The 27,749-nt window shown below is 39.3% G+C and overlaps 1 protein-coding gene across 12 annotated transcripts in view; it reads left to right on the top strand.

Annotated features, from left to right (window-relative positions):
• The window catches only part of LOC123509836, a 194,048-nt gene that overhangs the window by 106,057 nt on the left and 60,242 nt on the right, over nucleotides 1–27,749 (top strand). For 10 of the 12 annotated variants that reach the window (XM_045264407.1, XM_045264400.1, XM_045264408.1 and 7 more), the window contains 3 exons: nucleotides 8,835–8,994; nucleotides 21,894–21,976; nucleotides 22,096–22,843. In XM_045264407.1, coding sequence (XP_045120342.1) covers nucleotides 8,835–8,994; nucleotides 21,894–21,976; nucleotides 22,096–22,843 — 991 coding nt within the window. The remainder of the gene's footprint in view (nucleotides 1–8,834; nucleotides 8,995–21,893; nucleotides 21,977–22,095; nucleotides 22,844–27,749) is intronic. The other 2 variants (XM_045264411.1, XM_045264404.1) reach the window with 1 other exon arrangement.

Below are 27,749 nucleotides of genomic sequence, written 5' to 3'. Positions count from 1 at the left end.
TAATAAATTGGATAGCACGATCTTCCTTTTCTGAAACCAAACTGCCTTTCACTCAGAATGTTTTCACTTTCTAGATACTCACTCCACTTAGCTTTAATTACTTCTTCACATACCTTGCACAATATACTAGTCAATGATACTGGTCTGTAATTTAACGGTTCCATTCTACTACCATTTTTATATATAGGCACAATGTCAGCTCTTTTCCACTCTTTCGGGACTATTCCTGTTCGTATGGAGGTTTCCACAATATCAAGTACGGGGTTCAACAATTGATCCTTACATTCTTTTAGCAACCTCCCAGATATGCCATCAGGCCCCATTGATTTATTAATATCCAGATTGCTTATAATTTTCCTTACATCTTCCTTAGTAACCATGATGTTCTGCATTTGCTTTATTTCCATAGGTCTTCCTCCCATAAAATGCTCCTCCTTTGTAAACACTTTGCAAAAGTTGTCGTTCAAAATTTCAGCTATATCTCCAGCATCCTCATATACTTCTTCCCGTTTTTACCTTTTCTATTGCCTCCCTTATATTTAGTTTTCCATTTATGAATTTGTAAAACATTTTGGGTCACTATCACAGTTTTCCACCACCCTCTGTTCATATTCCTTCTGTGCTGTTCTCCTTACTTCAACATATCTATTCCTTGCTGTTTTGTAGACTTCTCTTGATAATACATCACTGTTTTTCTTAAGTTTCTTCCATGCCTTTTCTTTGTTCTTTTTTGCTTCTTCACAATTTCTATTAAATCACTGTTTATTATTTAAAGTCCTCTTTCTGTAATATGGCACAAACTTTTTCACAGCAGAGTTATACAAATCCATAAATTTATCGTATTTCAATTGCATATCCCTTTCCTGGTATACCACGGACCAGTCAATTTCATTAAAGAACTCCCTTATATGGCTATAATGTGCCCTAGTATAATTTAATTTTTCCTCCCTGTGTTCCACAATCTTATTCGTGCTTAATTCCGTATCCAGCTCAAAGCTTAGGACATCATGATCGCTTCTCCCCAAGGGACATATATGTTCAATTTCCTCTTTTAGAGAGATGCCCCTGGTAAATACCAAATCCAACCATGCTGCAACATCTTGTCCCTTGCACCTTGTTGGTGATCTCACCCACTGTGTCGTCAAGTTATTTGTTGCTACCTTTAACAATTCCTCTGCCCACTCTCCACCGTTTACCACTTCATAGTCTTCCCACACTATTTCTTTACAATTAAAATCTCCGACTATCATCACTTTATCCTTTCTGATGAGTTCTTGCTTCATTCTGTCTAGAGTATTTCTCATTACCATTTGGTACTATTCATATTCCCAAGCACTGGTTCTGGGTGGTATGTATACTGTTATAATATTAATGTCCCTCTTGCCATCTGTTATAAGCATACTTATCACTTCCTCATTTCTCTTAATATAGTTCACCTCCTTCACTATCAGATCTTCCTTAGTAAGAACCATTATACCACCACCTCCTTTATTTTTTCTATCATTTCTCCATACTTTGTAGTGTTTTACAACAAACCAGTCTAGCTTTATTTCGGGCCTTAGCTTTGTTTCCACTACACACATTATGTCCGGTTTGTTATTTCTTAGGTAATCGATACATTCTAGCCTCTTAGACAGAAATCCATCTATGTTCATGTAAGTCACTTGTATTCCATTCCTAGTCTCTTTCTTCCATGTAATGTCTATTCCGCCTGTTTTATCCACCACTTCTTTAGCCTCCCATTTCTCATCCTCCAAAAAATCTTGGTCTTTTTCTCCTCTGTTCTTTCGTCATTCCTCTCTTTCACTTCAGTTACAAGCTCTTTCATTTTCATTCGTTCATCCTGTGACATATTTCTTGTTATGTAAATTGTTTTGGTTTCCTCAGAGTTTTTAAGCTATTTTGCTTTCACTCAGATTGTTTTCACTTTCTAGATACTCACTCCACTTAGCTTTAATTACTTCTTCACATACCTTGCACAATATACTAGTCAACGATACTGGTCTGTAATTTAACAGTTCCATTCTACTACCATTTTTACATATAGGCACAATGTCAGCTCTTTTCCACTCTTTTGGGACTATTCCTGTTTGTATGGAGGTTTCCACAATATCAAATACGGGGTTCAACAATTGATCCTTACATTCTTTTAGCAACCTTCCAGATATGCCATCAGGCCCCATTGATTTATTAATATCCAAATTGCTTATAATTTTCCTTACATCTTCTTTAGTAACCATGATGTCCTGCATTTGCTTTATCTCCATTGGCCATTCTCCTATAAAATGCTCCTCCTTTGTAAACACTTTGCAAAAGTTTTCGTTCAAAATTTCAGCTATATCTCTAGCATCCTCATATACTTTTTCTTCATTTTTTTTACCTTTTCTATTGCCTCCCTTTTATTTAGTTTTCCATTTATGAATTTGTAAAACATTTTAGGGTCACTATCACAGTTTTCCACCACTCTCTGTTCATATTCCTTTTGTGCTGTTCTCCTTACTTCAACATATCTATTCCTTGCTGTTTTGTAGACTTCTCTTGATAATACATCACTGTTTTTCTTAAGTTTCTTCCATGCCTTTTCTTTGTTCTTTTTGCTTCTTCACAGTTTCTATTAAACCACTGTTTATTATTTAAAGTCCTCTTTCTGTGATATGGCACAAACCTCTTCACAGCAGAGTTATATAAATCCATAAATTTATCGTATTTCAATTGCATATCTTCTTCCTGGTATACCATAGTCCAGTCAATTTCATTAAAGAACTCCCTCAAATGGTTATAATTTGCTCTAGTATAATTTAATTTTTCTTTCCTGTGTTCCACAATCCTATCTGTGCTTATTTCTGTATCCAGCTTAAAGTTTAGGATGTCATGGTCGCTTTTCCCCAAGGGACATTCATGCTCAATTTCTTCTTTTAGGGAGATGCCCCTGGTAAATATCAAATCCAACCTTGCTGCAACATCTTGTCCCCTGCACCTTGTTGGTGATCTCACCCAATGTGTCATCAAGTTATTTGTTGCTACGTTTAACAATTCCTCTGCCTACTCTCCACCGTTTACCACTTCGTAGTCTTCCCACACTATTTCCTTACAATTAAAGTCCCCGACTATCATCACTCTGTCCTTTCTGGTGAGTTCCTGCTTCATTCTATCCAGAGTATTTCTCATCACCATTTGATACTGTTCATATTCCCAAGCACTGGTTCTGGGTGGTATGTATACTGTTATAATATTAATGTCCCTCTTGCCATCTGTTATAAGCATACTTATCACTTCCTCATTTCTCTTACTATAGTTCACCTCCTTCACTATCAGCTCTTCCTTAGTAAGAACCATTATACCACCACCTCCTTTATTTTTTCTATCATTTCTCCATACTCTGTAGTGTTTGACATCAAACCAATCTAACTTTATTTCGGGCCTTAACTTTGTTTCCATCACACACATTATGTCCGGTTCATTGTTTCTTAGGTAATCCATACATTCTAAGCCTCTTAGACAGAAATCCATCTATATTCGTGTAAGTCTCTTGAATTCCATTCCTAGTCTCTTTCTTTGATGTTTCTGTCAGTGTAATGTCTATTCCGTCTGTTTTATCCACCACTTCTTCAGCCTCCCATTTCTCAGCCTCCAAAAAAACTTAGTCTTTTCCTCCTCAGTTCTTACGTCATTCCTCTCCCTCACCTCAGTTACAAGCTCTTTCATTTTCATCCGTTCGTCCTGTTACATATTTCTTGTTATGTAAATTGTTTTGGTATCCTCAGAGTCCTTAAGTTTCCAAGCCCTCCTCAGCAAGGCCTCAGCTGCCACCTGAGACTTTAATTTCAATTTCAATGGTCTACTTTTGCCTTCCTCAAAAGCTCCTAGTCTGACACTTTCTTCTACCTCAGCATATAGGCACTCTTCCTCTTCTGAGATCTTATTCAGTAAAGACTTAATCCTGTCATTTTTCTTATCTCTCCTATCTTGCCAGTTCCTGTTTGTTTCCTCCCTCAATCCAGTTATGATCACGCATTTTTTTTTTTCAGCAATATCTCTCACTACATACTCATTTTCCTTTAATGCCTTTACCATTTCACTCTGTGTAATCACTTTATTTTCTTCTTCCTGCTTTTTCACTATCTCCCTAAAGAACTTTTGTACTTCCTGGTGTTTTTGCTTCACTTCTTTCATCTTAGCATCTATTAGGTTAAGGCATTCCTCATTTCCCAGGTCCCCTTCAGATATTTTCTTCTCCATTTCGAGGAGTTTAGCCTTCATCTCGTCACATTGTTTCCTTAGCTGTTTGTTTTCTTTCTCCATTTCCACTTTTTCCTTCAACAACTCTTTGTTCTCTATCGTTAACAAATAGATTTCTTTTTTGAAGGACTCGTTTTCCGCTAAGACTCTATCCAGTTTTTCCTCTATGGTGTGTGTATGTGTGTGTGTGTGTGTGTGTGTGTGTGTGTGTGTATTCACCTAGTTGTATTCACCTAGTTGTAATTTTACAGGGCCTGGGTATCATACTCGTGTGGCCCCGTCTCCATATCTACACACATCCAACTTTCCTTTAAAACTATGCACACTCCTCGCTGACACCACCTCCTCACTCAAATCATTCCACACCTCCACACATCTTTGTGAGAAACTATATTTCTTCACATCCTTCAAGCATATTCCTTTGGCTATCTTTTTACTATGCGATCTTGTAGATCTATTTAAGTTTTCCTCTCTCAACATCATTTGCTCATTATCCACTTCATCCAGTCCGTTTAACAGTTTATAAACCTGTATTAAATCTCCTCTTTCTCTTCTTTGTTCCAAGGTAAGCAAATTAATTTCTTTTAATCTCTCTTCATAGGTCATTTCTGCCAATTCCGGAACCATTTTTGTTGCCATTCTCTGCAATCTCTCCAACTTCCTTATATGCTTCTTTTTATAAGGGGACCAAACCACTCCAGCATATTCCAATCTTGGTCTAATTACCATACTAATTAATTTCTTCATCATATCTTTATCCATATAATGGAAGGCTAATCCAATATTTTTTTATCAAATTATACGTTTCTCCAAACATCTTATCAATATGAGCCTCAAACTGCCCATGGTCTTGTATTATCACTCCCAAATCCTTTTCCTTTTCCACCTTTTTCAACATTACTTCTTCACCCATCTTATATGACCTTCTTCGCCGTCTTCCACTCTTCCCCATCTCCATCACATGACTTTTGCTCAGATTAAATTCCATTTGCCACCTCTTGCTCCACTCCCAAATCTTATCCAGATCTGCCTGTAAAATTTCACAATCTTCTTCACTCTTCACACACCTACACAACTTCGCATCATCCGCAAACAAATTAATATAACTGTTTACTCCCTCTGGCATGTCATTAATATATACAAGGAAAAGTATTGGTGCCAGCACTGAGCCTTGTGGGACTCCACTCTCCACCACCAACCAGTCCGACTTTGCATCCCATATTACCGTTCTCATCTCCCTCCATCTCAAGTAGTTTTCCATCCACTTTAACACTTTTCCTTTCAGTCTTCCATAAATCTCTAATTTCCATAACAGTCTCATGTGAGGTACCTTGTCAAAAGCTTTCTTTAAATCCAAATATACACAGTCCATCCATCCTCTCTCTCTTGTATTTTGTCAACCACTCTTGAATAAAAGCTCAGTAGATTTGTTACACATGACCTCCCTTTCCTGAAGCCAAATTGATGATCCGATAATAACTTATGATCCTCCAGGAACCGTATCCAATATTTCTTTATCACCCTCTCACAAATCTTACCGACCACACTTGTTAGAGACACAGGTCTATAGTTAAGAGGCTCTTCCTTACTGCCTCCCTTATAAATGGGCACCACTTCAGCTCTCTTCCACTCTACTGGTACTTCCCCTGTTTCTAATGAACACCTTATAATATCATATAATGGATCAATGAATTCTTCTCTACACTCCTTCAATAATTTTCCTGAAACTTCATCTGGTCCCATCACTTTATCATCTTTAAGTTCCTCCAACATTTTATATAACTCCTTTTTAGGTATCTTAATGTCATCCATGTGCACATTTCCTTGTACATTCTGAGGCTTTACAAACATTGTTTCTTCAGTAAATACTTGCTGAAACCTATTATTTAGCAATTCCGCTATATTCTTAGGGTCATCTACTATCCCTTGCTCTCCTTTTAATCTTTCAATGGACTCTCTCTTTTCCAAGTTTACCATTTATGAACCTGTAAAACAATTTTGGATGTTCCTTACTCTTGTCTACAATATCTTTTTCAAATTTTCTTTCTTCCTCCCTCCTCACCCTCACATACTCATTTCTTGCCACTCTATAATTCTCCTTATTTAGTATATTCCTGCTCTTTTTCCATCTTTTCCAAGCCACATCTCTCTTTTCCTTAGCCTTAACACAAGTTGCATTAAACCAATCCTTTCTTCCTTCTTCTCTCGGTTTATACTTTGATACAAATTTCATAACTCCTTATTTATAATATTTCATAAAAATCTCATATTTCTTTTGCACTTCTCTGATTTGTAACATCTCCTCCCAATCTAATTTTCTGAAATAATTTTTCAAACTTTCTGTGTCCATCTTTCTATAATTCAATCTACCACTCCTGTATGTCTCGTCCTTCCTTCACTGTGTTGTTGCTATCTGCATTTCCATAACCACATGATCACTCTTTCCCAAAGGACACTTGTATTGTATATCTCCACATAGGTACACTTCTCTTGTTAACACCAAATCCAGTCTAGCCGGTTCATCATCTCCTCTATATCTAGTATTTTCCTTCACCCTCTGTTCCATCATATTTTCCATCATTAGATTAAGAAATCTCTCTCCCCATGCTTCCTCTCCAACACCACTTACTAGATTTTCCCAATCCACCTCCTTACAATTAAAATCTCCTACTAGTATCACCTTTCTTTTTCCAGATAATACACTTTCCAAACTCTGTAAAGTATCCTTGATCATATTGTCGTATTCCCTTAATGTCCAAGAATTTGTTTTAGGAGGTATATAGGTCACCATGATTATTAATTCTTTTCCATCTCTTTTTATCCTTATGCTTATCACTTCTGCGTTGTTCTTCCCATACCAAACCTTATCCACATTTATTTTTTTCTTCGTCATAATCATAACTCCTCCTCCACCTTTACTCTCTCTATCCTTTCTCCATATATTATATTTATTATCCAAATTTATCTTTGTTTTTTCATGCAATTTTGTCTCAGTCAAACACACTATATCAGGTTTCTCCACTATCATATAGTCTTGCAATTCCAATCTACTTGACAGTATCCCATCTATATTAGTATACATTACGGTCCACCCACTGCTCCCTCTAGGGGTTCCTCCGTATTCCTTCTTTCCACATACCACTTTCTGACTCTCTCTCCTATAACTCTCCAAAAAAACTTTTCTCTTTCCTCCTCAGACCGCTCATCATTTTTCCTTCTCGCCTCTTCCACCAATTCCTTATATCTTCTCCTCTCTTCCTCATTTCTATTCTTTCTCACAAACACCTCTTTACAACCTTCTATCTCTCTTAACTTTGATGTTCTATATAGGATATCCTCCAGATTGTTGTGACTTCAGTACTACTTTAATCGGTCTGCTCACTCCCTCCTTATACGGACCCAGTCTATGGATCTCTTCCACTTCTTCTTGTAGGTCTTTTTTTTCATCATCATTTAGATTTTTTAACAGATCTCTTACCGTTTTTAATTCTTCCTTAATTCTCTTAGGCTTATATGTTATATTTTGTTCTTTCATCCCAAATATTAACACACTCTTCTTCTTTTCTGCTATTTCCCTTATCAATGTTTCCTTATTCTTCATTACATTAACCAGTTCCTTGGACCTTTCTTTTTTGTCTTCCTTCAACTGATCTTTAATTATTTCTTGTAATCCAACCATCTCTGCTTCCCTCGACTCAGTCCATTGTGTTTTCTTCAGTTTCCATTCCTTTCAAACCTTTCATTCTGCTCACTAATCATTTCCTTAAAGTCATCTTTCTCCTTTACTACTCTCTCCATTTTCTCCTCCAACCGTCTCTTGTATTTTTCAACCTCCACTCTCAAGTGTGCATTCTCATCCACCAATCGTTTTCATTTTCCTCCAGTCTCTTAACTCTTTCCTTCAAAGCCTTGCGAATTCTCTATCCTGCTCCTCCTCACTCCTCTGAACTTTTAATTCCTTCACCAACTCCTCAAATCTCTTCTCCAACATTACCAATCTACCTTGCAATGTTGCCCCTGTTGAAGATGGACTCATGCTTTGACTGGCCACTTTTTTTGCTCCTGGGCCTCATCAACATATTTTGAATTTGGTAATTTATTTCTTACCGGTCTATCCATTTTTTTTTCTCCTCCTAGCATGTGGTTGTGTGGTCACTGGGGGCCAGGCCTGGTAGCTACGTGTGTGTGGTGGGATGCGTTGGCGGCTGCTATGGCTGGCCTTTGTGTGTGTGTGTGTGTGGACACTGTGAGTGTGATTCATCATGCAGTGGTTGAAACCACGTTTGTTAACCATAGTGAATTTTCCAAGTATTTTGTGCTCCTAAAGAGAGATGCTCTTATCCTGAGGTGCCACTGTATTCTTTATAATTATGATTAGTTTTAGTCAACATTAGTCAATGAAAGTATTGAAGCTTGCAGTTTAAATTCACCTTTCTTTGTTTATAATGCCCTCTATTTTAAAGTGATAGCATACACTACCTGAATATTAGTGATATTGGGAATTCTGTTGATATAATGTGACTTGCTGGTTTTTTGTAGTAATTTTTTTTTTTTTTTATATATAGCCATTTTTGGTATTTTTTTTTTTTTATCAGGGTACCAAATGAAGGCCAAGGATCAGCAATGACTCATAACCAGCAGACAATGTGGCTCTCCTCAGAGTCTTCACCAGAATATGTAAGGAGTGCAGTTAGGAGCCATGGGCTGGCTTCTCATCAAACTTATGATCTTGAGACACCTGACTCAGAGGAAGTGGTAAGTAGGCACAGTATATTGCTATGGTTGCACTGAATTTCTTATACTTATTTTTTATATCAAACATGTAGTGCTTTATTTTGTTTACTTAAAAATTTGTATTCAAAGAAAATTTCATTAATGAAATGCATGTACAGTACTTGATGCCTTCTTTTGAGGCATGTTTTCTGTGGGCAAAGTTGAGTTGCCAAGCCCTTCCAGTGGATCACCAAGGATGTGTACCTGGTTTTTCCCTAATATACCTATTCAAAATGTTATCAAAGTATATTAATCCTATGTATACAATAGCTGAGTCATTAACATCTAAATAAGTTAATCATAGACACAGATAATTTAGTTGAGATGAAAGAAAACACCCCATGTAATTTGAACTCTATATAAAAGAGTGTTTTTGAAGACATATGGATCACCATGGTAAGTCTAGACAGAGTTTTTGGGTTGCGGCCAGAAAGATAAGAACCAATGGGCTAGTAGAATTCTGCCATGGACAGTTCTGATGCTATATTTGATACAGTAATTTAGGTGTAATGCATTAAAGAGGATAATTTTTTTTACAAATTTATATGTATTGATCAGACCTCATAGCTTGTAATTCCTTGGTAGCTGTTCATTTAGCTTACAGAATAGCTAAATGTTGAGAGTAACATGATTTAGCTGTGAAAAGTCATTAATTTTTAGTCATATAGTATATTTGATGGTGTATATGACAACATTTTTCATGAAAATGGGTTGAAAATTCACCCTGCATCTTACCCGTAAATATGATGTCTCTCATAGATTTAATTTTGAAATTTTCTTCACCCATCCACTTGAAGATTTACACCATCATATTATAGGCAAGCATGCTACATTATATTTTTTAACTATAATTTGATGTAAGGAAATGTTCAACGTGGCTCTGTTCAGTGACAAGCCAGTAGCTGTGGGCTACGCTCTTTGCTTCACCTCTATGACTAGACCACTACCTCTTTCTTATTACTGCAGTCATGTGCAGTATATTTACTATTGTGATTGGTTACTTTATTTTTCAGCCGTACTTCTATCTTGCTTTAAACTGTACATGCTTGAATACATTAAAAATGTTTTTTTCATAAATATGCTCTGCTGAAATGAGGTTGCATCTTATATGCCCATGTATCTTATATGGTATATTTGAAAATTTAGCATCTCCATCACAGTGGTACCTGAGGTCTTGAACTTACACAACCATCGCATATTTTGCGCTAGCTTTCTTCCTAAGGTATAGCACTAAACTTGAGGACTGTGAACTCAAGGATCATGAAACTCAGGGGTATTGAAAACACTGAAAATGCTTATTATTCTGTGTGTGTGTGTGTGTGTGTGTTTCACTGTTTGATCTGCTGCAGTCTCTGACGAGACAGCCAGGCGTTCCCTCAACAGCTCAGAGCTCATTATTTCCGATCTTCATAGGCCTGAGACCAGGCACACACCACACACCACAACAAGGTCACAACTCCTCGATTTACATCCTTACCTACTCACTGCTAGGTGAACACTACATATGAAAGGAGACACACCCAAATATCTCCACCCGGCCAATCAACTCCCTTCCTTGGCTTGTGGAGCCAGCGCTCTAACCACTGAGCTACCTGTGTGTGTGTGTGTGTGTGTGTGTGTGTGTGTGTGTGTGTGTGTGTGTGTGTGTATTTACCTAATTGTATTTACCTAATTGTAACATACGGAAAAGAGCTATGCTCGTGTTGTCCCGTCTCCATATCTATTAATGTCCAGCTTTTTCTTAAAATCATGAATATTCCTTGCGTTGACCACTTCCACGTCTAAACTATTCCATGCTTCCACCCTTCTATGAGGAAGCTATATTTTTCACATCTCTCCTATAAGTGGCCATTTTAGTTTTTCCCATGCCCTCTCGACATTCTTTCATTCCACATACACAGATCTTCCCTATCCATTTTTCCATGCCAATCATCACTCTGTATATTGCTATCAGGTCTCCCCTTTCTCTTCTGTTTTCCAGGGTCGGAAGTTGCATTCTTTTCAGTCTGTCTTCATAAGTCAAATCTCTTAAGTCAGGCACCATTTTGTTGCAGCCCTCTGTACTTTCTCTAGTTTCCTTATGTGTTTCTTTAAGTTCGGAGCCCACTGTATTGTTGCATATTCAAGCCTCGGTCTTATCATTGCAGTAATTATTTTCTTCATCATTTCTTCATCTAAATATCGAACGCCACTCTTATGTTCCTCAATAAGTTCAATACTTCTCCAATTATTTTGTTTATATGTCTCTCTGGCGATAGGTCATTGGTAATTGTCACCCCAAGGTCTTTTTCTTCATGACTGGTTTTATGTCTTCATTTCCTATCTTGTACATACTCCTGATTCTTCTTTCACTCTTGCCAAACTCTATTTTCTTGCATTTTGTCGTGTTGAACTCCATTTGCCATGTACAGCTCCATTTCCATATTCTGTCCAAGTCTTCCTGGAGTAGTTCGCAATCTTTGTCACATCTCACTTTTCTTAACAATTTTGCATCGTCTGCAAATAGGCTCACATAACTGGACACCCCATCCACCATGTCATTTATGTAGACTGCGAACATTACTGGTGCCAACACTGATCCCTGTGGAACTCCACTCTCCACCAAGCCCCATTCTGATGGTCTGTCCTTAATTATTGTTCTCATTTCTCTTCCTACCAAAAGTCTTCCATCCATTTTAGTAAACTGCCATGCACTCCTCCTACCATTTCAAGTTTCCAGATCAGTCTCCGGTGTGGTACCTTATCAAAGGCCTTTTTTAAATCCAGATATATTCCATCAGCCCAACCATCTCTTTCCTGTATTACATCTATCACCCTCGAATAGTAACATATCAGGTTTGTCGTGCATGAACGCCCTTTTCTAAAACCAAATTGACACTCACAAAGTATGTCATTTTTCTCCAAGAAGTCTGTCCATCTATTCTTCACCACCCTCTCACACATCTTAGCTACCACACTTGTAAGTGACACTGGTCTATAGTTCAATGGGTCTCTCTTGTTACCTGATTTATAGATTGGGACAATGTTAGCTCTTTTCCAGTCTTGGGGCACTACACCTTCCCTTAATGAGGCATCAATTACTTCACAAACTTTTTCTGCCAGTTGCTCCTGCATTCTCTTAAAATCCATCCTGATACCCCATCAGGTCCCACAGCTTTTCTCACTTCTAAACTCCCCATCATATTCTTGATCTCCTCCACAGTTACTTGAAACTCCTTCATAATCCCTTTCTGTTCCATTACCAGTGGTTTGTCAAAAGCAGTCTCCTTTGTGAATACCTTCCGAAAGCATCCATTCATAGCCTCTGCCATTTCCTGGGATCTTCACTGCATACTCCATTTACTTCTAAACTTTCAATACTTTCTCTATTTTTGATGTTGTTGTTCACATGTCTGTAAAAAGCCTTGGTTGGTCTTTACATTTATCAATTATATCCTTTTCTTGTTTCTTTCTTTCTTCTCTTCTAATCAACACATATTCATTTCTTGCTCTTTTGTAACTTTCCCACTGCTTAATCCGTCTTTTCCTTCTCCACCTCTTCCATGCATCCTCTTTTCTTGTTCTAGCCTTTTCACATCTATCGTTAAACCAGTCCTGCTTTCCAACTTCTCTATGTTGTCTTATTGGTACAAATTTTTCTCACCTTCTTTGTATATTTTTATAAATTCCTTCCACTTTTCATTTGCTCCTTAGCACTCTTGAATTTCATCCAATTTGTCTCTTGAAAGAATTTCTTTAGGTTTCCAAAATCTGTCTTGGCATAATTCCATCTTCCCACTTTATATTCTTCATTTCTTCTAGATTTCTCTTCATCTATCACCTTGAACTCCAAAACTGCATGATCACTCTTTGCTAAAGGGCACTCCACCCTCATCTCCTCAATGACCATTGGCTCTGTACTAAAGACCAAGTCCAGTCTTGACGATGCTCCCTCTCCTCCAAACCTAGTATCTTCTTTGACCCACTGAGTTAACACATTTTCCATTGCCAGTGTCAATAGTGTATTTCCCCATGTTGTCTCTGATCCTTCCATTGACCAGTCCTCCCAACACACCTCTTTACAATTAAAATCTCCCATCATTATAGTTCGTTCACAGCCACCCAACATTTCTTCCAGACATGTTCCTGTATCACTTATCATTTCTTCATATTCCTGTACTGACCATGCATTTGTCTTAGGTGGTACGTACACCACTATGTAGTGCCTCTTTTTCCTTCATTAGTTTCTGCTCTGATCTTTAGCACTTCTGCCTTTCCCATACCTTCTTTCACTTGATCCACCTTTATATCTTTTTAACCAGCAACATCACTCCTCCTCCCATCTTACCTACTCTATTTCTTTTCCAAACATTATATTTCCTTCTCCAACCATCATCAGGTCTTCTCCTCTCTCAGTTTTGTTTCAGTAAGACCCACAATATCTGGGTTCTTGTCCCTCAAGTAATCGTTGAGTTCTAAAATCCCGATATCACTCCATTTATGTTGGAATACATTACATTCCGCTCATACGTAAGTTTCTTTAGTCCTTTCTTGCTGTACTTTTCTGGGTTATGAACCACTTCCTCAGTCTCATATCCAAGATTCTCCAGAAAAACTCTTTCTTCTCCTCTTCTGTCCTCTCTTCATTTTTTTCAAAGCCTCCTTTCTCAACTCATTTAACATTTCTCTTTCCTTTTCACCGAGATCTCTTCTCAACCAAATCTTCCTTGTTGTTTCCTGCTGGGCTAGCCTCCATGACTTCTCCACCAATTCATCTACATCCTTTTGTGACTTAAGTTTGATTCTTATTGGCCTCATACCTTCTCTTGTGAACTTTCCAATTCTATGGAAGTCCTCTATTTCTTGTACTAGGTCTTTTCCTCCTCCTGCACCACATTAATGATATTATTTATCACCTTTTTATGTTTTCTCTCTCTCCATTTTACTCGGTGTCTTATCCTCCTCCACACCAAATATCACCACACATCTCTTTTTGTCTACAGTTTCCCTCACCAATGTCTCATTTGACTTAATAACCTTCACCACTTTCTCAGCAATCTTCTCTTCTATGATCTGTTGATCTATAATTTCAGCAAGGCCCAAAGTTTTCTCCCAGACTCTTTGATTTCCTTTTCCAGACTTGCAACTTTGTAATTTACCTCCTTTCTTTCCACTTCCTGACTTTTTTTCCATTCAGCCTGCTTCTCCATCACTTTTCCTAGAGATTCTCCACATTTGTCGCAATTCACTTTAATTAGCTTAACTTCCTCTTTCAGTACTTCATTTTCTTTCTTCATATCGGCACACTCTTTCATTACATTGTCATAACTCGTTTCCAGGCCCCCATACTTTTCAAACAGTTTTCAATTTTACCTTCCAACTCCAGAATTTTCTTCACATAAACGCTCTTCTCCATTATTCCTTGAAATCCTGTGAAGTCTGATTCATCTTTCGAGTTCACGGCCGCCATGTTGCGCAGATGTAAACAAACCAGCTGATGGCTCAAACGCAGGCTACAGTTTATATTCACCTCCCCTGGACATTATTTTGCTAATCAACAGTTAACATGACTATATGGAGACGGGACAAACATTACAAGCTCCTTTCCCACCTTGGTTACTCTTAGGCAATGGTAACTGTAGAATTAGAGATGATTGCTCTGGAGCTCAGCGACCACATCCGCCATCGATGGTGTCCCGTGTGTGTGTGTGTGTGTGTGTATTAATATATCTTTTGTATTAGATAATGACACTAGCCTCATCAGTGGCTGCTACTGAATGGCTCATGTGCAAGGTGGACCTACAAACCACTTTTTGTGGTAATCATTTTTTGTGGTGACCACTTTCATTGCAACCATTGACCATAAAAAATGGCACCTTAATCTTACCCCCTTGAAAATTCTCTGGAGTGTTAACCAAATTAAATCCACCTGGAGGTTTAACTCTTGGTGCTGGAGAACTGATACTAGGTTAACCCTTGGTACTGGAAAAAGAACAATACTCGTACAAGCATTGTTAACACATTCTTCATTTGGTATTATGGGTAGCTCGTCCTCTACCTTCCCTCCACGTCAGGTTCCTCATCATCATTAGTGTCACTATCACTCAAACACACTGAGTCTCTACTCACCTTCTCCTTAGCCATGGCTTTAACCAACAGGTAAAATTTTCTTAACAACTTTATTGCAAAGACTATCCACTGCCTCAACAGGCTATGAAGAGCAGATGTCAACTCAATTACCGAGAGAAAGATGCAAAAACTTGCTGTGTTGGTGGGCCTCGCCATTGCTGGACTCTGAGGAGTGTCTAAAAGTCGCTTGCTCACCATCATGAAAAACAGCTGGTGAGCAAGGTGAATACCGTCCTCTGGAGACGAGATGATACCAGTGTGACCACGGTCTAGCCATTACAAAAGCTAAACCATTGGCGTGACAACTAAATGGTTGATTGACAGCTATGTCATACAAGACATACAAAACAGGACAGGATATATAGGTAAATTTAAAAGGAAAATAAAAGTAAATTCCCATCATACATACCACCCTGGAAAAAAATTTAGTGGAGTAAAATTGGGTTCACATGTGCCAGTTTGTGACCGTTATTTTACGAACGTAGAGTTTCTGACTCATCCCTTCTTGTCAGAGTGTCAGATGTAGCACTTGCAAAGTATTGACCAAGAAATATACAAGAAGGAAGTTGTGGTGTGGGTTAAAGTCAGGAGGACAGCAGTGGTGCTGCCATCTGTTGGTATTGAGCAGTGTCATAGAAAATGTTTTCAGGAGTTACTTAAGAAGATTTCTCCCATAACCCCCCTCACCCCTATTTATTCCCTCTATTCTCTTGCTGTTATAAACTTATACGGTAAATAAAACATGTTTGAATAAATAAATAGATAAATATGTATATATATATATATATATATATATATATATATATATATATATATATATATATATATATATATATAGTAAAACCTCGCTTGACGAACGTCTCTAAGGACGAACAATTCGGGAGACGACCAAAAAATTTGTCAATATATCGACCCAGGGGATGAATGATATTTTTGGGGACGAACCCGGTTAAACGGCTCGCCGGCAGGTGAGCTGTTTGTGTGATAACCAACCCAGCTATCACACAACAACAAAACAAAACACAAGCACAAAAGAAAATAGAAACAGGAACATACGTGTGGTGTGGCCCAGGCAGAGGCAGGCAATGGCTGTTCCGGCTTGCGTTCCTTTCTCTGCTTGAATTTTGTATTGACGCTCATCATCCCGTGCTGATGGACCCCCCCATCCCTCTCTCCCTTGCTGCCTGTGACCCACACGCCATCTCTTGGTACCTCCATTCCCTAATCGATTTCTCCAACCCTGCCATTGAACCCATATATCCTCTTTGCATAGAATCCTTGGTATTGACTAGTCGGCTTCCTGGCGGGAAGTGAATGTAAGCAAACAATAGCAACCCACTAAGACCTCTTCCTCCAGTGACGATGCTGAAGCTGTGGTTGCTCTTCTTTTGGCGTAATGGAAGAGTCAACAAAGAAGAAAATACCTGTGGATACGTCCCTGGCTAAGTAGAAGGAAAGAAAGTGTCTACTACACTCTAAATTAGCCTACATTTGTCATAAGAAAATTGTTAATCTTAAGATTAAGCACAATTGCAATCAAATTAAATCCTGACAAGTCTTCAGTCCTCACCTCCAACAACACTCTGCATTGAGGGAAACAGCTCTTGTAGAGTAGCAGCTATTTTGTCAAATGACGATTTGCACAAGCTTTTTCTTTTTTAATGTTTAATATGTGGGGTTTACAAATGAATCCTACCAAATGTGTTGTTCTCTGCTTTTGTTGCAAGTGTATTGATTGATCTGGACTTGAAGATGTGGCTCATTATTACTTACAGGATGAAATATTACCAGAAAAGGATATTTCTCAAGATTTAGGTATTTTTGTGGATACATCACTGAAGTTTCACAAACATATCTTTATTATCAGATGTAAAGCCTCTGTTGTGGCAAATAACTTGTTGAAATCCACTGTTAACTGTGATCGCACATTTATGACCTTGTATATCTTTGAGATATGCCTTACGTTAGAGTACAGCTCAGTGATGTGGAACTTTGGTTATATCAAAGATGTCAAGGCGCTTGATTCAGTTCAGCATCGATGGACTAAATGTGTTATTGAAGGATTTGAGAATTTACCCTATTATGATCGCCTTAAAGCTTTGAATTTATTTTCTGTTAAAGGGAGACTATTACGTCATGGCATTATTAAGATGTGGCAAATTGTAAATGGAAAATCTTCCTTGTATTTTAACGATTTCTTCTTCTACCCAACTTCTAACACCACCAGAGGCCATCAACACAAGTTGGCCCATGTACGCACCAACCTAGATACAGTAATACTCCGCTTAACGAACAGGATAGGGGGTGTCAAAGCTGTTTGTAGAGCGAAAATTTGTTCAGTGGACGTAATTTTCCCATAGAAAATAATGGAAGTAGGGGGGATACGTTCTGGGCTGGTCCCCAACATACCACATGGGTTTAAAAAAATATATATATATATATTTCTATTAGCTTTTTACAAGCCTTGCCCCCACGAAAAAATTGTTTTGTAATGCATAAAGTGAAATCTTACATGAAATACCAAAAAATAAAACAGAGATGATGAGATTGGCCACAGACGGCGGAGACTCCAGCGACTTGGCCGCTTCTTCTTCTTCTTCTTCTTGTGACCTTTTTAGCTTGGCGTGTTGTCTTTCACCACGATATTAAATTTGTTTTCACTCCTCTATTACCTGCTATAATGGATATCATACCATAATATTCATATACGCTCCTGCCATGAGGATAACCTGGACTCCGTGGCAGTGAGTGATAGTGAATTACTAATGAAATACCACGGTATTTCATTAGTAATTCACTATCACTCACTGCCACAGAGTCCAGGTTATCCTCATGGCATGAGCGTATATGAATACTATGATATGATATCCATTATAGCAGGCAATAGAGAAGTGAAAACAAATTTAATATCGTGGTGAAAGACAACACGCCAAGCTAAAAAGGTCACAAGAAGAAGAAGAAGCGGCCAAGTCGCCGGAGTCTCTGCCGTCTGTGGCCAATCTCATCATCTCTGCTTTATTTTTTGGGTATTCCATGTAAGATTTCACTTTATACATTACAAAATTTTTTTTTTTCGTGGGGGCAAGGCTTGTAAAAAGCTAATAGAAATGTTGTTTTGTGAACATATATGCATATATAAGACAGTAACACCACCTCCAGGGATGGTGTTCCCAGCAACCTCAGAGCAACCACGTCACCATCCCTCCAAGCGTTCATGGAAGTCATTTCGCGGCAGGAGGTTGCTCTGATGTTGTTAAAGAATCTTGGATCCAGCTCCAGGAGCGCTAGAGACAGAGGCGGGGAGCCAGACAATCACAGCAAAGCTGCCGCATTTGGTCCCTCACCCGGCAAATTCAAACCCAGAAAATTCGCTAAAATGGGTGTGGTTGTACGTTATGCGGACTTTTTGGTCTAACTTTATATAGTACGTTAAACCAGAAATTCGTTAGACAAACGTTCGTTAAGCGGAGTAGGAGTTTTACTGTATTAGGAAACATTCATTCGCAATACGAAACATTGACCTCTGTAATTCCCTCCCTGAGTCAGTTGTTACATGTTCCAGTCTTGAATAATTCAAATCTGCCTTATCGCCCCATCTTGAGAATGATTTTTTAATATTATCATTAATGTGGTTAATTTGATTTATTACTTATTATTGCTTATGATGCACTCTCCAGCCAGTTTGTATTGTTATTCAAAATGTGGAGTACTGTACTTGTATTGTAAGGGCTGGCGCATCAGCAGAGTGTAGCTTCTTGCCCCTTACCCGAGTCAGGGGGACAGGAAGCCCACCAGGTAAGAGACTAGCAAGATCAAAATGTTGGTCTCGATTTGAAACTACTTTTGCAGTTGCTAGGCACCGATTGCGAGTCAGAAACTCTATGTACATAAAAAAAACAGTCCCAAATTGGCACATGTGAACCCACCTTAAGTGAGACGCCGATGTGACGACCAAACAATCGCATGTTGGTGACACCACACACAGCAGTAATATGCTATGCATGTCTCGTTGAACAGAAAAAACACACACAAGGCTGTTGTGTCCTCCACATCCCTTTAAGTGGCCACAATGCAGATAAAGCAACCCCAGAGAGCCACCATGTAGAGGCACACAACAAACATCAACTCCATAAAGTAGCTGCTGACGAGCAGCCACATGTCTAAGCACTGGAAGCGTCTATCTTGTTCTAAGCATTGGTACCAGGGCACTGTGAAGTCATGCATAATGTCACGCTGTTAGACAAACAGTCAATGAGGAACTTAAATACATTAAAGATAACCAGTAACAGGTAGCTCTAACTGTGAAAGGAAGCAACAGAAAGAATGTTGATTGTGCAAAAAAAAAAAAAAACGTAATGTGGCATTGGTGGGTAAGGAAGGGTAGCTAAGACATGAATAGAGTTGCCAGACCTTAACTATCATTGATACTTACTTACCTACATATGCACCAATGATAAATATAGTTGCTAGGTGTCGATTATCATTGTTAGTAAATATATTTACTGTACGCATAGTACAGTCATCGCAAAAAATTTAGGGTAAACATGTCTCTAAATAGGCTCACAATATGCATCCATCAGTCACTTCCCAAGCTGGGTTTGAAAGGTAGCCTGTGATTGGGTAACGGCTGTCAACCTCCATGGATGGAAAAGAGGAGGAAAGTTGAGGAGGGATTAGCACCAGCAAGGAGCTACCGACACCGACAGGGTCTGCATGATGTGTGAGAGGATGGTGGCACTGATGGGAAAGCAATAATAACAAGAAGATGGTCACTTCCCATGTAAGGGCTGGTTAGTAGTGAGAAGGAGAGGGCCATTCCCCAGGCACATGTCTAGAGTGGAGGGGTTCCCTGAAACTGGGTCAATCCTGGTAGGGAGGCCAGGAGGTGTGAGAAGGGAGAGGGAATCACTTTCTGCCAGGAAACTTAGGAGTGATGCTCCTGAACGATTTCCATGGCTCCTGGGGAGGGCTGGCTCCCAGAAGTCATGACGGGCATTAGAATTGCCCATGATTAATGTCGGAGAGGGAATCTGAGAAAACAAATGCTGAAATTCCTGCAGGGAAATATTTAAACATGGATTCTAAATTAGCAGAATATTTAGAGGGCCTGAGTCAAAGGTAATAGTCACTCCCAGATGCACCACCCAGAAAAGAATTGATAGAAAGAGTAATAGAAGGAAAGGACTGGTGGATCAGTAGCAGTAGGCCGCCTCCTACTTCGCCAGTCTCCCTGTTCTTCCTGTAAGAAATATAGTTTGGAAAGTAGGGAAAGAATGGCTCTGTAAGCCACATCTCACAGACACCTACAAGAGGAGAGTATGAAGAGGCCATGGTTTTAAAGGTTGGAAGTTTCCTGTACAAAGACCAGACATTCCAGAAAATGAAGTGGGAGGCAAGTGGATTATTCACTGTGTGAGTGATGTAATGAAGGAGAAGAGTCCTGGCAGGCACCGAAGGAGGCTTTCGCTGAAGCTGTACCCTGAAAGCAGAAAGTTGATGAATTTGAGTGCTAGTGATGCTAACCCCTTAACAAAAAAAGGCTTTGCAAAACCTGAAGCATGCTTGGCCAGAAGTGAGAAAGAAGAGGATATAAAGCCTGCACTACCAAGCGAGGGAAAAGGCTGCTGGGCTGCTGGTTGTGGGGCTGTGGGCTGGGAAGCCTTTGGTGGATGACATCAGTTCAAAGGGGTTGGGGTACAAATTCCTCATCTTCTATGATATTCTATGGAATGAAGGGGGATCTAGTGGTGTGTTGTGGTGTAGTTGTGAGGTGGGGTACCGCATTTCTAATGGGGCTGAGAGATTTAGTGGGAGCAGGAGTAGGATCAAGAATGGAGGCTGGAATGGGAGCCTGGAAGAGTGTAGGAGGAGGAGCAAGGGTTGGGGCAGAGATAGGAACTCTAGGGGGTGAAGGAGGTTGAACAAGGGTAAGTGAGGTGTAGGGGAGGTGGTCAGGGTTGGCTTGCCTTGGAGGGTGGTTGTCCTTGAGGTTGGGATTTGTGTGAGAGAAATGTTCCCAGGAGGATGCCTCTCATTTTCCTCTTAATGTCTAAGAGGGAGTGGGCCTTGTTCTGCTGCAGTTCCTGCTGCTGCACTGCCTGGAGGTGAGCCAGACACTGCTTAGAGGTGGGGCAGCGGCCAGGACCATAAAACAAACAGTGGTCCTCCCTGACACACCTGTCAAGTGTCATGGTAACCACTGCATTTCCTGCACTGGGCTCACCCATTTTCATTTAGAAACTTTTAATGGCACCAAAGAGGGTTATTAGTGATGAAAATAAGGAATCTAATGAGAGTGCAAGTGTTCATGAGCCACAGCCTTCCACTAGTGGGTTCACAGGAATTACACCAGGAGAAAACTTACAAAGACGTTTTCATGGATGTTGAGTCATCCTCTGACGACTTCTCTCCTCCTCCCCACCCATCTTCCCTTCTCTTCTACATTATCCATCACCAGCCTTCACTTACAGTATGTACAAATCAAAATTATAAGAAAAAATTACATTGAAATTTTTACAAATTTGAGGTTTTGCTAAGTTTAGAATGAATTACCTGATTTATAGATATTGATAATCAAAGTTTTTGATACTCAAACAGCCATCTAGAATTAATCGAGTTTGAGTATTGAGTGTCCACTGTAACCAGAAAGCTTAGACATGGTGTAGAACTTGAAGTATGCTAATTATAACATTAACTTCACAAGTAGGTTGTACAGAAGTGAAAAACTGGATGAATAATGAATATACTAATGAATATTACTTTCTTCTTTTAAGATTGACAGAATAAGGCGGGACCTGCGAGGCTCTCAGCACGGAAGAGTGGGAGACTATAATGGCCCCTGGCATGCTGATGGAAGGTTAGTCTCTCTCTCTCTCTCTCTCTCTCTCTCTCTCTCTCTCTCTCTCTCTCTCTCTCTCTCTCTCTCTGATATCGTAGTGCTGTTATTGGGAGCTGTTAAAGGGATGACTCCTGCAGTTGCCTGTGTTGCAGGGAGCAGCCAGATGGAGAAGAGGTCCTTCCTTGTGGAAACATCTCCAGTACATCACTCAGTGACCTCATGGACAAAATCCGGCACCGTGCTGCCCGAGGCTCCATATCCAGGGATGCATCTATTACTTCCAATCTCTCTGAAATGGTTTCCATGCCACACGGGTCAAGGCGGCTCTTCAAAAGAGAGGACTCTGTGTGTTCAAATTTGTCTGGCGTTTCAGACTTGGCACCATCTGAATGCTCAGAGATGTCCTTGGATGTGTCGGTGCAGGAAGATCTGGCCAGCCTTACCTTTACCTGCTTCAATAACATTGAGCATGAGCTGGATGACCTTAAGTCATCTATGCTAGAGATGGATGAAGAAGTGACCAAATTTGTAGCCAGGCCAGACCCATACAGCTTTAAGACCACCTTCTCAGATTACTCTATGGGTTCAGGAGAGTCCCGACCTAGTTCAGCCATGGAGATCCTTTCAGCCCACCGCTCTAGGGCCAATCTCAGACTGAATCTTCAGCCAGCCAGACCCAACACATCATCAGACTCAGAAGTGGTGGAAGGTGGAACAGCTGATGCTTCTCTTGGTTCTAACCACCTTGTCTCAGGGTCAGAGGCAGAAGGGTCCCTTGAGTGGGACTCACCCCAGCATGGATGGACCAGTGCTAAGGCCCCAGTACTCTCCAAGTTGCAGGAACTGCCATCAGAGGATGCTGAGTCATCCCATGCTTCCATGCAGGTAAGAAAGAATGGCTATGAAATGTTTGGAATATTGAACATGACTTGGTTTAAACATTTCATGGTGTTTCAAAACACTATCCTGTTAAAGTTAAAGTTAGTTGGTTTTGGTTCTGGTATCCATCACATCTGATGCTCTCCATGTGTGTGGTTCATAGGAACAACTACACTGAGCACTGTCAGTTAGACATTGCAGTAAGCTGTTTCTTACCAAATTGCCTGGGATTAATCTGTTGGCTTAATAGTCCTTATTGGTGGAACAGGTTTGTTGTATTTTGTATCCTTCTTTTAATTTGTTTATTTTTAGCTTATATGATTACATATTTTTGTTTGTGTACAGTGATACTTCTATATGTCTGCTTTGGAGTAAGTCTAATTTAGTATACATCATATCTGGGAGTGAAAAAAATTTACTTGGAATACAACTTTTCAGTGGAATATGACTCGTGTACTTGAGCAAAATCTATGGCTAGTAGTACAGTGGTAATGTGTAGGCCTGGCATTACTAAGGTTGGCAGATCAAGTCTCTTACTCGGGTTCATTAGTTTAAGCTGTTTACTGGGAGCATATTATTGTGGTCGGTTGACGTTCTGAAAAGCATCAGATGCGATGGATATTCAACTAAAACCAATGAACTTTAACTTTTAACTTTAAAAAATTAGTCATAACACTGCATGCTACATAGCATTCAGTGTTGTGACTAAGGGCACATTTCCTTATCTCTCTCAAGTTATGACTGTCCATAAGCAGTGTGGTTTTAAAATTTGTTTAATCTTTCTTTGTTTATTGCTGAAATCATGTATTACTATTGTGATTGCTTGTTTTTTTGTTTAGCTATACTGCTAGCTTGCTTTAGATCTTAGGTATATGCTTAAGTACATGAAAAGGAAAAAAACCCTGAATATCACCTGCTGAAGTGAGAGTGCGTCTTATATGTCCACTTGTCTTATATGCTGTGAAATTTGATATATGAATATATGAATTTTAGTATTAAGCAATATTTATTTTATGCAACTATATCAATGAAGTGCATGATATATATTAATATTATAATGGTAGCAAAACAGATGGAGCAAAACAGATGAACATTTATCTGGCAACAGAGCACTTTTAAGACTGATTTTCATATTTCTATTCTAGTTCATTAGTTTTGATCCATTGTCAATTATATTTCATATTCATCCTTCATTATTGTCTATTTATGCCAAAAGAGAAATACAGTTCTGCACCTCTCTGTAATCTACATGCATAGATTCCCTAGTACAGTCAAACCTTGCTTTTTGTACACTAATTTGAGTAGGATCAGTTTTTTAATGAATTTCTTCATCAAAATTTTGTCCCAGTTTCTGTACATATGCTCAGTTTTCATACCACTGAATTTTTTTTGCACCAAACTTATTCGCTGTCCACATGACTCTCCTGCTTATTTCCCAGAATTGAGCACCCACACATAGCATCTTATACATTTTTGACTCAGTCTGCCATTATTTCTCTTTCCTCAAGTGTTCATCTGAAACATTTCACAATAATTCACTTTTTTTGTACATGTTTATTGAGTATGACTGTTACATAAGCCCCCATATGATCAAAGAAAGTTCCAAGTGCCAATCCTTTGATAAAGATGAAAAATATGATAAAACTCAAGAAAAAATTCTTCAAAGTATGAAAGTGGTGTGCTCATGGTAAATCTCACTGGGATATTTAGGAAATCTTCGTCAATGATCAATTCTTGGGCAAAAAAAAAAAGATCAAGGAATCAAGCTGGTCGTAGTATCAGTAAAAGACAAAGAAGAGAGGTATTAATCTTGGGTAAGGAAGCAACCCTAGGTAGGAGGAGGTAGTAGACACCTGCCAAAACAATAATTTACTCTCATTGAAGTTTAATAGCACTAGTTCTGCTCTTGTTTAGATCAATTCAGGGAGTTGCTGTGCACTTACTATTAAAACTAGCTGTGAACTCACAGAATGTCTGCCTTTCTGTCTCACAACTCAAGAGTACAGTCACAACTTGTCTTTTAAAGAAAATTCTCCTCCTTCACCAAAATTAAGATATTATGGTGACTCCAAAACCAGCATCAAAGTCCCCATCCGGGAAGGGCACCATAGATATCCCCTGCTCGAACTCTTCTTCCAGTATTGACCCTAAATATCTTGACATCCCCTGAATTTTTTCTTTATTAACTTGTGCAACATTTGCAGTCTTCAGTTTAATTTTCAATTTGTAGAACTTCACCTCTTCTCTATTAAATCTCATCTTCTTTTCCTCATTGAAATATAGGTGTCTGAGATAACTGACAGTAGACTCTTTTCTGTTCTTTCCTACTGTCTCCATCCTCATTTTTATTCCAAAGCTGGGTGTTGCATCTATGTTTGCAACAACTTGACGTGCTCTTTTGCCTACGCTCTGAGTTTTCCAACATCTGGCAGAGTCACTTTCCAATTAAATTTATCTGTGCTGTCTTCCTCTCCCCTAACTCCTCTGACTAATGGAAATTCTTTGACTATTTAACATCAAAAGTACAGCACATGCTGTCTATCCTTTTGTAGAGATCTCCATCCTTGGAGATTTCAATGTTCACCAACAGCTTTAGCTTTCCTCTTCCTTCATTGACCATTGTGGTGAACCAGCTTTCAACTTTGCTCTCCTCATGGCCTAGAGCAACTGGTGCAACACCTTACTCATATTCCTGAGCATCTTGTAGATATGCCCAACTTGACTTTTCCCTTACCTCTAATGCCTCTGCTATGCTGTTACCCTATCTTCTCAGGTGAATTCCTCTGATCACAATCTCATATCTGTATGTTGTCCTATTTCTCCAATCCCTTTGAAGGATCACCTAAAGCAGAGATGCCTGTGGCATTTCTCCTCTGCCAGTGGGGAGGGGTACCTGAGGAGATGATGATTTTCCATAGAATGAATACTGTTTCCATGTCAGGGACCCTTCTCTGTGTGCTGAGTGCATTGTGGAGGTGATAGTGTGTGGCATGGAGGCATACATTCCTCACTCTCTCTCTCTCTCTCTCTCTCTCTCTCTCTCTCTCTCTCTCTCTCTCTCTCTCTCTCTCTCTCTCTCTCTAAACCTTCCAAGCCTTGGTTTAATACAGTCTGTTCTTGCACTATGCATGATGGAGAGGTTACCCATATAAGGTGCATGAGTCTTCCATCACCTGAATTTCATGCACTTTATATTTCTGCTGGTATCATGCCAAACCTTTTCTTCAACTTGCCAAATGCTCTTTCATTAATAGAAGATATAAAAATCTTTTGAATTCCAACTCCCCACAAAACTTCTGGGATTTTTTTTTTATGCAAAAGGGGAAGCTGGTCATGGGCAAAAAAAAAAAAAAAAAAAAAATGCCCACTTGATTACCAGTTAGCCAAAAGTCTAGGACAAATGTCTTGAAAACTCCTTAAAAAAAGTCAAGTCGTAGGAAGATGGAATCTAAAGATTTTCTTCTCATTAATTCTTCTTCTCTGACTGACTCTAGCTTCTTTCTCACAGCTGCAATGTTGCATCTCTTGCTATCTTTTATTGATATTTCCAAGCAAATTTTTCTTCCAATATTGCTAACTGCATACCTCTTCTCTGTTAACATTCATAATGCGCGCCTCGCGCTTCTCTATCGTCAGTTGTTTTCGGGGGTTTGTTTTGATGAGGGTCCTGGGAGAGCGAAGGAATGGCGCTTAAGAGGAAGAACTTGTATTCGTGGCTCCAATGAGTAAACACCAAGAAATTGATTCTCTGCATTTGATTTACCCTGCCACACCTGTATAGACATTTGACAAATGGTAGCAGAGCGTAGTTGCGTGGCAGGGTGAAGGCGACACTCGAAAACAAGGAAGAAAGAAGACGAGGTAAACATGGGCGACAACGGCGGGCGAGCGTTGGTCCCAAGATTTGGAGGGGACAAGACCTATGACCGGTGGAAGCAGGAATTAAGGGGATGGCAGCTTGTCACTAATGTTGAGAAGAAGAAACAAGCTGTGACCGTCGCCTTGGCATTCCCAGAAGGAAGTGAGGTGAGAGGCAAGATTTTTGAGGAAGTTAACATTGATGATTTGGCGAAGGATGATGGAGTGGAGGTTTTGTTGAGACATCTGGACAAATGGTACAAAAAGGATGAGATGTCAGCTGCGTATGAGGCGTGGACGAGGTTCGACAGCTACAAGAAAGGTACTATGGAGCAGTATATCTTGGAGTTTGAGAAGAGGACGTGGAGGAATTAGAGCTAGAGGAAGTATGGGTTATAGAAGTGAGAGAAGTGGACAGAAAAACAGTGCTGACAGGTTTGGTAATGTTAGAAAGTGTTTCATATGTGGCTCAGAGTATCACTTGTCCCCAGCATGTACAAGAAGTGTGTATGTAACCAATTATACTGAAGATGAGTACAAAGAGGCAGAGTCATATGCTGTTGAGAATTCTACAGTGATGCCAGTGTTAATGGCAGAGTCTGTTAGTTATGCCATTCTAGACACTGCCTGCAATACTACAGTGTGTGGCATTGACTGGTTGGAATCATACACACAGACTTTGTCAGAGGAAGAAAAATCGAAGATAGAAGAGCAAGAAAGTGGAACAGTATTCAGGTTTGGAGATGGAGTTGAGTACAAATCAATGAAAAAGGTAAAATTTCCTGTGAACATCATAGGTAACAGAGCAAGTGTAACATCTGATGTAGTGGATTGCTCTATACCACTTTTGTTTAGTAAGAAGGCAATGAAAAGAGCACAGATGAAAATAGACCTAGAAAATGATACTGCCATCATTCATGGAAAAACTGTAGATTTGAGTTGCACACCCTCAGGACATTACTATCTTCCAATAAGGGACAAGAAAGAAACCTGGAAGATAACACAGGAAATAATGCTAACTTTGGGTAATGATGAAAAGGAAAAGAGAAAGAAG

This window comes from Portunus trituberculatus, chromosome 27 (genome assembly GCF_017591435.1).
Source record: "Portunus trituberculatus isolate SZX2019 chromosome 27, ASM1759143v1, whole genome shotgun sequence".
Classification (NCBI taxonomy): Eukaryota; Metazoa; Arthropoda; class Malacostraca; order Decapoda; family Portunidae; genus Portunus; species Portunus trituberculatus.
This window is presented reverse-complemented; position numbering and strand designations above follow the sequence as displayed.